The sequence below is a fragment of the Apteryx rowi genome, unplaced genomic scaffold, assembly GCF_003343035.1.
Source record: "Apteryx rowi isolate R43461 unplaced genomic scaffold, aptRow1 scaffold_317, whole genome shotgun sequence".
In the NCBI taxonomy this organism is placed as follows: domain Eukaryota; kingdom Metazoa; phylum Chordata; class Aves; order Apterygiformes; family Apterygidae; genus Apteryx; species Apteryx rowi.
The window spans coordinates 621728-634294 of record NW_020449608.1 but is presented as its reverse complement, the minus strand read 5'-3'; the positions used below and the strand labels follow the sequence as shown (position 1 = coordinate 634294).

Here is a 12567-nt window from a genome sequence, read left to right as displayed (position 1 = left end):
AACATACATACAAGAGTACAATCATCTTGCAAATAAATAAATAACCGCATTTGTTTCATTTATATCCTCACAGCAATCAATCTAACCTTGCTGCCCACCGCCATGGAACAAACCTGACAACAGAAAAGATCACCCAGCTATAAATGTTTTGACCTGGCTTATAAATGACATAAAACACGGCGTCTCTCCAGCACTCTGCGGCACAGACATAATCATTACTAAGCTGTACAGGACAGTTTGAAGCATTTAAAGCTGTTCAGCGAGGATGCCCCAAGGTGCAGAAAGCCTCCCACCTTCGAATAACGCAAAGGAGGCAGAAAGCAGATTTATTCCTTGCTTTTGCTGCTGCCACACTGCAGCTGGCCTCCCTGTGGGGGGCAGGTGCAAACCTGGGTGCCCCGGGCGGTGACGGCCCCTGCGGGCACTGGCAGCTCATCCTCGTCATAGCAGACGCACTGGGGGCAGCCGTCAGCCATGGGGCTGCCCATGGTGGTGCAGGTGGCTGGCACGGTGGGGCAGCGGGAGGCGCAGGTGATGTTGCCGCTGGGGCCGCAGGTGCAGAGCCGCCTGGCGAAGTCGATGTAGAAGGACTCGCCTGTGGGCACGGTGCCACTGGCGAAGCCCTGCATGTYGCAGTCGCTCTGCAGGTAGCCGGGGCAGGGGCAGGAGGGCCCCAGGGGCTTTGGGGCACCGCTGCCGAGCAGCAGGCAGCCGAGCCACAGGCATAGCGCCCTGGCGAGAGACATGCTCCTGTGGGGGGAAGGGAGGAAATGGGTTGCGGGAAAACTGGTGCGCCCCAGTCGCCACCAGGGAGGGCCTTTTTGGTGGGCACCTCTCCCCAGCCTGCATATTTAGCCGTAAAACTGCTCATCTGCTGGGGCAGTTCGCCGAGACTAGCTGCTTAACTTTAAAATACAAGTCTCAACCTGAGAGCTCAAAACCTCATCCCGGTGTGTCCTCCGGCACCTGCAAGGAGAGCAGGGGGTCCCCAGGCCACAGTCTCCCCAGCATCTGAGCACCCGCTGCGGGGGTCCTGCCCATTGGGAGGCATTGCAGTCATGAGTGCATCAGTGCTGCGCAGGCTGGGCGCTCAGACTGATGTACAGTGGGTACCGGGATAATGAAGGTCACATTACAGAGCCTTGGCCCGGATCATCTGGCCAGGGAAGGACACTTCTTTATCCCTATATTGACCCTAAGGATTTAAGTTTAAGTGACTAATTTCCCCTGGGAGGCCTTCAGGCTTGGAAATACCACGAGATAAAAGCAGCACTGTTTCCTTGGGTAGCTTGTTCCACAGCCACTACTGCAATTTGGACCTTATTTCTCTGTTCAATATGTCTGGCTTTTTGCTCCCAGCCAGTCTTGCCATGCCACTAGCTGCCTGATACTTTTCTGCTCATCTTTTCTAACCAGCCCACTGCTCCACAAGAAGCCCAGCAGATCGTCTCGCCCTGATTTCACTTTGTGAAGTCTTCAATTCGTAAGGAAGATATTTCAGATCTCAGGCACAACATTTTTCTTTGCCTTCTCCCATTTATCAGCCAATCCGTTTTCAGCCAGGGTTGCAGTGTGCCAGTGGCACTCTCATGAGAGCCAAGCACAGAGGCAAACTACCTCTCCATGCCTGCTCACGCAACCTGGGTTTAGACTTTCTAGGATGGCACGGATCACCTGGCCAGCTCATGCTGGTTTCCTTTTCTATTTTAACCCCCAGAACTGTATTTTTTTGGAATGCCAAATTTTCAAGACACTGCATTTCTGTAAGTGTGGCCTGCACAGATCCTTTCCCCTGGGGTGACTGATCTTACATCTTGCTATATTAAATACACTTGTTCTCCTGGTGAACTGGATCCTTCCAGTCTGGATCACTTGTCTGATTGCCCCAGTGCCACCTTTGATTACAATTGCATCATTACTTTCATGCTATGCAGTGGATAGATACCCTCAATTTTCTATCCTTGGAAACATGTGACTACCTGCAATTGTTCTTAACATTTTTAAACAAAAAATATTTATAAATTGCATGATTGCATGGAAAAAGGCTGAAAGCACGAACTCCGTGTGTCTTTAATTTGAAAACAAGAGAGAACACACAAAGTGATATTCTTTAAAGCCTCCCTGTTTTTAAAGCAAGCTCATGCTTAAGTTACTTATCAATCTGCTTCTTCCTCATTATTAGAGACTGTTCTGCCCCTTGCTGTTTCATTCACGCATTTTAATCTCCTACAGCTATTTTATCACTATTTCCAGCTGTCTGATGGCTGTGTGATAGCATTGAGCCCAGATCTGCTCCCTGAAGGTAGCCCATGGCAAGACTCGCATGCAGTATTTCCCTTTTGCAACCACATGCAGAGATCTCTTGGCCATTCCCTGGGTCTGCAGCCCACTTTAGGCTTTACACATAACGTAAAAACATGTGTTTTGCATGTGTTTTGCAAACACGAAACTCCCAAACCCCGGCACTCACATTCACCCTCCAAGCCTATAATTTCACCTAGCAATAGGCTCAACAGAGCCTATTTCCAGTAAAGGCCAAACATTGAAGGAATTTGTCGGTCGGCAGATACGGAGGAGACAGCCTCCTGCTCATGCCAAGCCAGTTTTTCCTTAGCTCTGGAAAACCAGACTATCATCGGCCGCATAAACTGCTCCCGTTTTGCCATGTCGCGCCGTGGGGCCCCATTACCTGGTGCGTGGTGATGGTGAGCTGTGGGCTTGGGACCAGAGTGGCGTCTCCCGTCGTCCTCACACAGCCCAGCCGGGACCTCTATTTATACTCCCCAGCCCATGGCTCCATGATGAAATGTTGGCGGTGGCGGGAGGAGATGGCGGAGGCGGGGAAGCCCTCACAGCACGAAAGGTGGCTGGGCTGGGGCGGGAAGATGGTTATCTGGCCGGTGGTGTCAGTTTAGTCCCTCAGGCTTCAGACTCACCCAGAGTCTCCCTGCAGGCTGCAGGGCTGCCATCCGTCCCCTCCCRTCCCCTCCTGCCCCATCCCATCTGGGGGATAAAGGGATTTAAAAGCAGTGAAGCGAGGGGGGTGAAGAGCAGGGGCRTCCTCCCCACCACAACCCAGCTTGGGCAAGCAAGACAGGGCTGTCACTTGCCCCAGCCTCAGYCCCAGCCCCAAGGCCAGCTCTGCTACCCCCCCATCCCTCACCCACTTCTCACCGCCCAGTGGAGCTCCTTCAGCCTGCAGACCCCCATTTCTTCTGTGGTGGTGTGCAGCGTCCCGGACTTTGCTAAAACGAGCCATGCCGGGCACAGTGCACTCCTTCCCCACATGACCAGAGACGCAAGGGAGTCAGTGCACATGGCCTGAAGCTGGGACAGTCACAGGTAGCTGCTCCAGCTGCCGACGCTGCAAGTGGTTACGCATGGAGGGCTGTCTGCTCCCGGCCATGCGCTGGCATGTGGACAGAGCTTCAGGCAGGCAAGACAGACGTCTGGTTTAGCTTCAAGCCACAGCCCTGGCTCAGGATTGCTCCCTCCCTGCGGGGTGGGGAGATGAGGAGGAGACAGGAGAGGAGCAAGGGCAGAGCTGCCATCTGGCAGTGCTTTGTACCCAGCTCGGGCTCAGACTTTCATTTCGGACTGGTTTGTGTCTAACACCGGCCCAGCGGTGCTGTGATAGCCTGAGTATTAGCCTCAGTGTTTGTTAGCCACCTCCTCAAAAGGTGCATAAAATACTAACAGGGTCTCAGCAACAAGGGAAAGGAAATGAACTTGAAAGACCAGTTGGCTCAAAAGGGTTGTCCTCTCTTCGTCCCACACYGTTCCCTATTCCTTACACGTCTTTCTAGCACCCGTCCAGCTCTGCCCTCACCTTCTCCCTGGCGAGGGATGTTGGCATTTGCTGGCTTTCCCCCTCCTCAGACACATTTGACTGCTGTGGGGAGGAAACCTGGGCTCAGGCGCAGGCGGAGGGGGGCCCTGCCACCGCCTGGCAAGCGCCCCGGGGACACCAGTCTGGGGGCACTGGGGACCCCGCAGTGCCTCTGGATCCCACCCGGGTGCAGCAATCCTGAAATGACCAGAGCTTATGCATAACTTTTTGGTTCCCACACTCACAGTTGACATACTTGTCAGCCGTGCCATTGTAAAATCATGGTTAATATTCAGCAATTATTTCACCCTCTGCTGAAGCGCAGCTGTCTCTAACGTAGGCTGTTTATTGCTGTCAGTCACTGTGCAGCAGCACCGCTGTTTGTAAAAGGAGCACTGTTGTTCGGACAAAGCCGTGGGGACTGTGGATATTGCAAAAAGTCTCAGGGCAGCAGAAATCTAGGCTGCAAGTACGTGCTATTATTCCATAGTCTGGATTTTCTTGTGGTTATTTTCTTTTTAAAGTCACCTCATTTCACACGTTCAGGTTAGTGCTCAGCCCCACAAACTCTATGCTCAGTACATGCAGGGGGGGGCACCCTGCTCTGGGGCGAGCTGCGGGGTGCAGAGAGCAAGGAGCAGGATGGAAATCCCTTTGAGACAGTAATGGGGAACCGCCAGCTTGGCTCTATTTCTAACCTTATCCCAAAGGGAGAAACTTTCCTTCATAAATAAATGTTGAGTTCTCTCCCTCTGTCAAACATTGTATTCATTTTTGTTCAAACCCACAGTAACACCATCTTTTGTATAATCATAGGCAATTTCTGAGAGGACGAACTGTGGGGACTACCTGTCCCTGCAGCCTTGGGTACTGCTAGGCCAGTCACTGCCATAATCTCGTTTGCACACACACATGGCAGCAGCCTGGAGCTCTCCTGCCTGCTCTAACCAAGCTCTCGGGTGCAATCCAGGCACCCTAAGTCCGCTCTCACCCCCGGGAGAGACCAGACAGCAGGGCCGCCCAGCACACAGGGGCTTATTTTCATGTGTGCTCAGAAGGGCCCGCTCGGGGGGGCTGGGGGGGGGCAGCAGTCTGCAGGCACGGGCAGGCAGCCCCTTCCAAGGTGTCTTTAGAGGAGCCCAAGGAGGTATCACACACCTGACCTCAAACCTCAGGAGCTGCCTTTGGGACAGGAGCTGTCCCATCAGAGAGCTTGCTTAGCACATGGGCGATCCGGGGATCAGGCCCTCACAGTTTTGGAGGGGAGCTCTACAAAGAGAGACGCGACTCTGGCTGTCAGGTGGACGTAAATCTCCACTCCTCTTGCAGCCAGGCCTGCTATGTAGAAGCAAACATTAGAGTTAGTGGGATGTCAGGAAGGGTCTAGCGTGTCCCAAACTTCAAAATGGTCCAGATTCAGGTTCAGTTCTGTACTTTATGGGGCTAAGAGGCATTCTGAGACTTACTCATGTATATTTGAAATATATATGTGGGCTAATATCCTTCAGTTTGCAATATAGTTGCTAAAATAAATACAATATAATAAGGTTGATCTAATCAGTATTTACTCTTCTGGACAAATATGGTTATTTTTCAAGCAAAAACTTGCAGAAGATCTGATTGATATAGTTTATGTAACTCAGGAAACAAAAGACAGCAGAGACACTATTCCTAAATATAAATAGTTTAGCATTCTATAATTTAATAAAAATCTTGTACAGACTAGATTAGATTGAAAATATGGACTAGCCACTTAGCAACAAGCCAAAATTGGAACTGGTTGTTCTCCCCTTGTGTTRTCTGACAACACTTGGAGCACTTCCTGAGACTTAGGCAAAGACTGCAGAGCTCTTAGCATGTTTTGAAAGTGACTCCCCCAACCTGGGTTTCAGAGGCTATTCAGTTTGTTCCCACATCACTTGTTTCACTTTTGATTTCATTCATAATTTTGCAGCCATGGCAAATAGCTCTTCTGACCTTCATTATCAGCTCTTAGAACATGATACTCTGACAGCAAAAACAAGATCAACCTCTCCTTCTCCCTCCCCCCCTCAGTAATGAGATCTCATGGTGAATATTCATGAGCTGAATATTACAGAAAATTGCGATATAGCTATAGCCCCTCTCCATCTCTTCCCTTGCCACCCAGAAAGGAGACTGAGGTGAGAAGGAGGCTCTCCAGCAAGAGCAGGGCGATTCCCTGGGGAGCACAGGCAGTGGGAGGGCAGTGCCTGCAGCCTAGGCACCCAGTTTGTTCTCTCTGTGAGGAGTGGAGAGGGGCAGGTGGGTCTGCAGGGACATGTTTCGCCCCCATATATGCCCCGAGCCTAATGGGGGTCTCAAGAGCCCCAAGCTTCTCTCATCACAGAGGCAGGCTCCAGGCCGGTGAAACCAATGTGCCTCACAGCAGCTGGTAACACCGGCGCTGTATAGCTAGCTACTGGTAACAAACACATCAAAACCCGCTTCTGATAAAATCTGAGCAATAAGAATGATTCCCTTCATATTTCTACCCACCCTACGTTACTGTTCCAGTCCTGTGTAGCTCCATGTAACCACATATTGCTATTAAACATAATTTCTTTAGTCATCTTCTCTTTAGTGTTATTCTGGATGGCATTTAGTGGACAAATGGCTATTACATTACAATTTTAACCTAGTCATTCCAAGAAACTATCAGCTGGATTAGACCACAAAATATCTTCAGTTACTTGTTTCAGGTTCAGGAGGAGCAACTGACCCTGCTGGAGAAACAGAGTCCTGTGCAGCCAAGCTGCATTTCTGCTTCTTTTCACTTCTGCTGACAAAGGTGAGGAGGTCCATCGCTGTGACCACACCAAACACCATCTGCTTCATGAAGGAACTACCATTTCCACTGACTGTAAGCATAGAAAATTCCAGTTTAGTGAAAAAAAAGGGGGGAGGGGAACAACCCACAGCCATCCAGAGGCTGTTATTCGTTTCCTAAGAGAAAATTTAACTGGCAGAAAAGCTGTCTCTGCTATATCTCAACAAAAATGACCGATGCATCATGAGTCAGGTTACTGGAATCACATCAGGGATGTATTTAGCTGCAAATAATGCATTCTTTACCAGAGCATGAACCTTAATTTCCCAGTTGCTTTTACCCAACTTCTGTTCCAGCTCTGCTTCTATCACCACAAAACTTTTCAGGCCAAAATAATCAGACTTTTTAAGAGCAGCAATGAGACACTTTCTACTCTGTTCTCATAATGTCCTGCACCACCCCTAATAAAATAAATAACATTGCAAGAACTGCTTTAACAATTTGATTAATGCCTTCTTAAATTAAAATAAAATTAGCCACTAGAGTCCAAACAGGAGATAAAATGCAAGCTGTGAAGGTGTGGGAAAAAAGTAATAAATAAAGGGCCAACTGCCACTGCATTAAAACAGCAGCTCTAGAAAAGAAAAAAGTTGTTTAGAAAGCAGAGCAGGAGGCACTGAGTAGAGCTGGCTGATATTTTTTGGTGGATACCATTTAATTTATACCAAAATGTGATACAAAATAGATTTTCATTATTTTATGACAAAATATCTGAAAAAGAAAATTCTGCCTACAATTCTGCCTGGATTTTTTTTTTTTTTTTGGTGAAAGAATTGGATATATGCATCTTCTGAATTAGAGAGGCTTGTTTGCAACATTTTGTGGGCACATGGCAGGATTGCCAGCCTGCTTTAGAGCTAATGGGGATTTCAGGGAGAGCAGGCCACCACAACAAAAACGAAGGGGCTGGGATGTTTGTGAACGGTGGGGTTTGGAGGCCCTGAGTTCAGCAGGCAGGTCTAGTCCTCAGACTGCAAGTTCTTTGCTGGTAGTCAATGAAGTGCAATATTGCATACTGACATTCTACAGGAATGCTTTGCATGTTCAGTGCATAACCCCATAAAATCAGCATAATTTCACCCTTCAGCTCTAATGTCACTCTAAACATGGGTCTTCTGATTGCTTTGTTTTGTTGCTGATGTTTTGAACAAAGCACCTCCCTTGAGATAAGGCCAAATTTGTACCTCTGGAAGTTTTACAGCATAATTATACTGGAAAGATGTGTTAGGCCAGATTTACAGAACAGGTACCTGCAGCCATACCTGTTTTGGTCAGGGGAGTAACAAGGTGTGATCCCTGTTGCCATCAGTGCGTCAGCAGCCCTCATGCTCTCATGGTCCTACTGCACGTGGCTCTACCAGCCCCATTTGCTTCACCAGGGTAGGGTGAGGGGCTATTCAGTGGTTTGAAGGTAAATCAAACTGGCTGGTACAGCTGCTTTATTGGACCAGTCAAATGGTGCTCCTGAATTGGCAGACTATTCCTATGCCTGGCTCCAGCCTGGATAAGGCTCTACATGAACATCTCTAGCTGCACACGTAGGTGCGTAGTGTGCCTCTGAATCTTGCCTTGTGCACCTCAGCCACAGGGGCCTGCTCACAGTGCAACACATGTATTTCCAGCTTTCTCTACTTACCCTGGTCCTCCAGGGTATGTGTCCAACAACACCCATCGTGTGAAGCCCCTTAGTACAGTGATTTGCCCAGGCCCCTCAGGGGACAAAGGCCTACGGACATCTCATGGCTGCATCCCCAGAGGTAGCAAGTGGGAACAGGGGTGTTCAGAGATGATGGCAGAGCCTCTGGGCATGCACAGCAAAAAGTTGTTAAGCAGGGGACGGTGCAAGCTTTGTAGTTTGTTCTCTTAGGCATGTACGTTCATGCCTAAATTCCACCTAAGCTATATCTAATGTGCCCAAATGCTCTTTTGGATCTTGCCCTTGGGCTACTAATTCTACGGAGATCCCTAACTTCCCACTTATTTACTCTGCCACCCACAATCAGCAAGACAATTTGAATTCAAGATTAAGAGACTAAATGGGTATTAGATACCTGAGGCTACAGCCATACAGCAAAGGCAGTGTGCTCCAAGTTACTGCCTACTGTCCACCTTGGCTGTCAGGTGAGGGGACCAAGTGAAGTACCATAACGGATACCTTCCCATCCCCAAAACCAGGTTTTCATGGAGGGGAGGGATGGAGCTGTTGTGTGCTTCGGTGTCATCCCTGCGTGGGGGGACAACACAGCTCCCATAGCCAAGAGCTGGGAAGTGCTCTGGCAATACACACACCAAGTCCTGTGCTGGTCCTGGACTCCCATGGTTAAGGCTTCCCCCCTCTCCTCTCATCCCTGCAGTGTCAGGAAAGGCAATGAGTGAATAGCTGACAGTTTCAGGGCTTTGCAGAGCCACCGGGCAGAAACCTTTCCTGCAAAAGCACAGAGGCTGCACTCGTGGAACAGCTGTGCTGATACCTATCAACCTCAGTCTGAGAATTTCCCTCTCTCCCCCCCCCCCAAACATTTGTGCAAAGCCCATACAATCCTTCCCCTCTTTACAGATACCTACACTGCATCTGCTCATGTACAACAATAGCAAAATGGTCATTCTCCAGGATACAGGAAAGCCTCCCAAGGCTGTCATCCAGGCTGATCTAAACAGGACAAAAAGAGACATTTGACATTTCACTTTACATTTAAAGCATACCAGTGAGGAGCCCAACTCCTCCATCTAAGTGTAGCCCTGTTAGGGCAGGGTGGGACCTGGTGAGACCAGGATCAAGTGCACCTCACTTGCCTGCACTATTTTTGTGAGATGGGGCAGGAGACTGCAGTCAACCTGGCTTTGCCTTAGCCAGAATACAGCGCTGTCACCCCACAAGCCCCAAGGGCATTTGCGGGCCTGTATTGGTGTAAGTCTTCCAGCTCCTCTGAAACACCATCCATTTACCTCACTCCACCTCTGGACCACTGATGACCATGTGACCCAGGCTTCCCTCCCTGGCACACGAATGGGAGCCAGGACCTACCTTGCATCCCTTCAGGGCCCCTGCCTATTGCACCAACTCTGCTGAGCCCTGGGGATGGCTGGGCRTTGCTCTCAGTGGGTACTGATCCCCTGCTGGCCGAAAAGTCTTCAGATAATGTCCAGATGGGTGAGGACATTCAAGTGCATTGCTCCTGGCAAAAAAGCTCCTGTGTCTGATGTCACAGTATTCTCCTGTGTCACTCCACACGTTCGGCATCACTTTTGCAGGGACCTATTTTTTATCTTGCCTCTGTGATGGTTGCCCTCCCACTTCTCGCTATCCTTACCGCTCTGTCTTTTCATTAACCTCTTCTCCCAGCTCCTCTCACAGCTCAGAGTGGTGGTGCATCTTTCCTTCCCCTCCCTAGACACCAGTTGATAACAGCCGTAACATCAGTGGTACCTTTGAGAACTGGTCGTAGATGACCTTCATGACAGGGTCTGAGAACTGTGCGTTTCCAGCCAGCACAGAGGAGAGGATGTTGCTGAGTGTCACCATTCCCAAAATAAGTCTGCAAGGGAACAAGGAGTTTTTCAAAAGGCCAGGCCTGAGGTACAGCATATGTGTTACATAAGGACTGAACTGCTTCCTTTTAAGTCATGACTAAATCGCTGCTGCTTTCAGCGAGAGGCACCAGCCTTTTCTGCATCTGAGCAGCACCTTTAGTGGGCATGTGTCCACTCTTGGTGACCCCCTAGAAGGGCCTCTCACTGCTGAATCACATCTTTCCCTTGCTCTCCTTCCTCCTGACTTTCACCTTTCTTTCCATCAGCTGTCCATTCGATGCATGCATTTCTGGTTTGTGCACCCTCTGGAGTGGAAATAGCCCAAACSCAGGGCATTGCATGAGCATAGTCGGGGTATCAGCCTAAGAATGTCTCAGTTCAACACCAGAGCCTGGGGACAGATGGCTACAGGCTGGGATCTGAGATCTGCTGCTACACCATAGGCAACGCACAGGAATTGAGACAGCGAGGGGCTTCCCGTCCCCACACCGGAGACTGTTGCAGCTCCATTTGTTCCACTGTCATCACACTGGGGACAAGAAGATACTTGTCCTCCACCAAGCTGCTAGTTCAACCATATTTAAAGTTGACTGTTGCAGTCCAGGACTTAGCAGCTGGGAAAAGGGAGATTCATGGGCTCTCCAGTTGCTTGTCTGAGTGTGTTTCCCATCCAGCCTTCGCTTCTCCTCTGCATCCCGCTGGCCAATGCACTGATCCAACCTCTGCTGAGGCTGCTAGGCACCGGATTTGGCTTTGACTTTTACTAGCTCATTTACAGGGAGTTTTCTTGATAGACCATGCCTGTTATTACTGTTAGCAAAAATAAAGGCTCTAAACTGTCTAGATAGGCAATTGTAAGGAATGYTGAGCCCGTGCCACTTCTGCAGCATTTATAGGACCCACGTCTCTCAGGATTTAGGCCCATATGCTTATCCTTTACTTTGCGTCACAAGGAGGCAGATGATATTTAAAAATGGAATTTAAGAGAATTTAACCAAATTAGCAGAATTCACAGAATTTAACCCAAGTACCACATCACTGGATAAGTAAATGGGACTTTCTGTTTAGCTTCATCATGGCTGCTCTTCCCATTTGAATGACCATCTATGTAACAAGTAGAAATAGATACCCTGATTCAGCAACAACAGGAGCCTGGTCATATCCCTTCTCCTGGAGGATTTCAATTGCTTTTTGACAGCTGACTTCTGGGAGAAGAATTAGAGGGGCTGAGAGATTCAATTTCTGCACCTTGATATTCCACCACCTGTTGAAAGACAAATGGCAGCACCAAGTTGTTATTCACTCGCGTGCACCTGTGGGCCTTGTTCAGAGAGGCAAGGTCAGTAAAGACCAGACCAACTACACAAAAGATATTCTATCTGCCTGTAAAGCTCACCTCACTGCTGTCCCCAAAGCAGTCATGCAATAAGTCCACTATGGCCAGGTCTTGTTTAAGCAGAGCTTTCCCTAGGCCCAGGGTACATATGACTCCTAAGGCCAGCAGTTAGCAAGGTACTGAGCTGTCCCTATTCCAAGGAAGCTACTAAGTGCTTAGCTTTAAGATCATGAGCAGAGACCTACCAGTTTTACTTCCTTAGTTTGTAGCCTTGATYCTTAATATGCAGCATTTGCAGCTCCTCCAGGAGAGAGCCTAGCAGAGATGCTGATAAGACTTTTCAGGGACCAGGTATTCTTGCTCACTGGTGACCACAGGGAACTTCCAACTCATCCCAGCCCTTCACCCTTGCAGACAAGGTAGGGCAATTTCTAGAGACTGGAAGGGCCAAGAGCAATTTTAACCAGACACAAGATGCCTTTGAAAAGTATTATTTTTTTAGGAAATAATTTGCAATAATCTTTAGTCACAATAACCCACAGGAGCAGGTGACATCAGTAACACCTCCTGTCTTGAAAGTGAGACTAGGTGCTTTCTAAACAATAAGCATTTATCCTGCCACTTGTCAACTGGCATCAGCAGTTTGTCTGCTTGATTCTCTGCCTTCAAGGGACTCTCTCCCTGTGGAGTGCAAGAGGGAGCTGAGATGGTCATTCTTTCCAGCCTCCCACTCTGGAAAGTGAAAATTTACTGTTTCCTGCCTGAAAACCCCCAGTCTGTTTGAAGGTGTCTTTGCTCCAGAAGGGATCCATCTCCCCACTGGCCTGATGTTCCGCTGAATATCAGCTGCAAAGCAGAGAGAGTAGATTTTGAATGGCGCTAGATGTCCTCCTCAATCGTTCTACTCGGCAGAGTTTAAATAGCCTGGAAAATGACTGCCAGATGGGAGCACATCAACATCTTCAGGACAGAAATGACTCCTTTATAGTTTTTGATCAGAGAACAGGAATATCTAACCAGTCC

The 12567-nt window shown here is 49.0% G+C and overlaps 1 protein-coding gene across 1 annotated transcript in view; it reads right to left on the bottom strand.

Annotated features, from left to right (window-relative positions):
* Positions 1 to 326: 326 nt before the first annotated feature.
* LOC112968451 (cystathionine beta-synthase-like) overlaps positions 327 to 12567 on the bottom strand; it is a 34441-nt gene continuing 22200 nt past the window's right edge. Inside the window, exons 13-17 of the mRNA XM_026070724.1 lie at positions 11338 to 11472; positions 10105 to 10213; positions 9243 to 9327; positions 6570 to 6708; positions 327 to 750 (exon numbers count right to left, since the gene is read on the bottom strand). Coding sequence (XP_025926509.1) covers positions 327 to 750; positions 6570 to 6708; positions 9243 to 9327; positions 10105 to 10213; positions 11338 to 11472 — 892 coding nt within the window. The remainder of the gene's footprint in view (positions 751 to 6569; positions 6709 to 9242; positions 9328 to 10104; positions 10214 to 11337; positions 11473 to 12567) is intronic.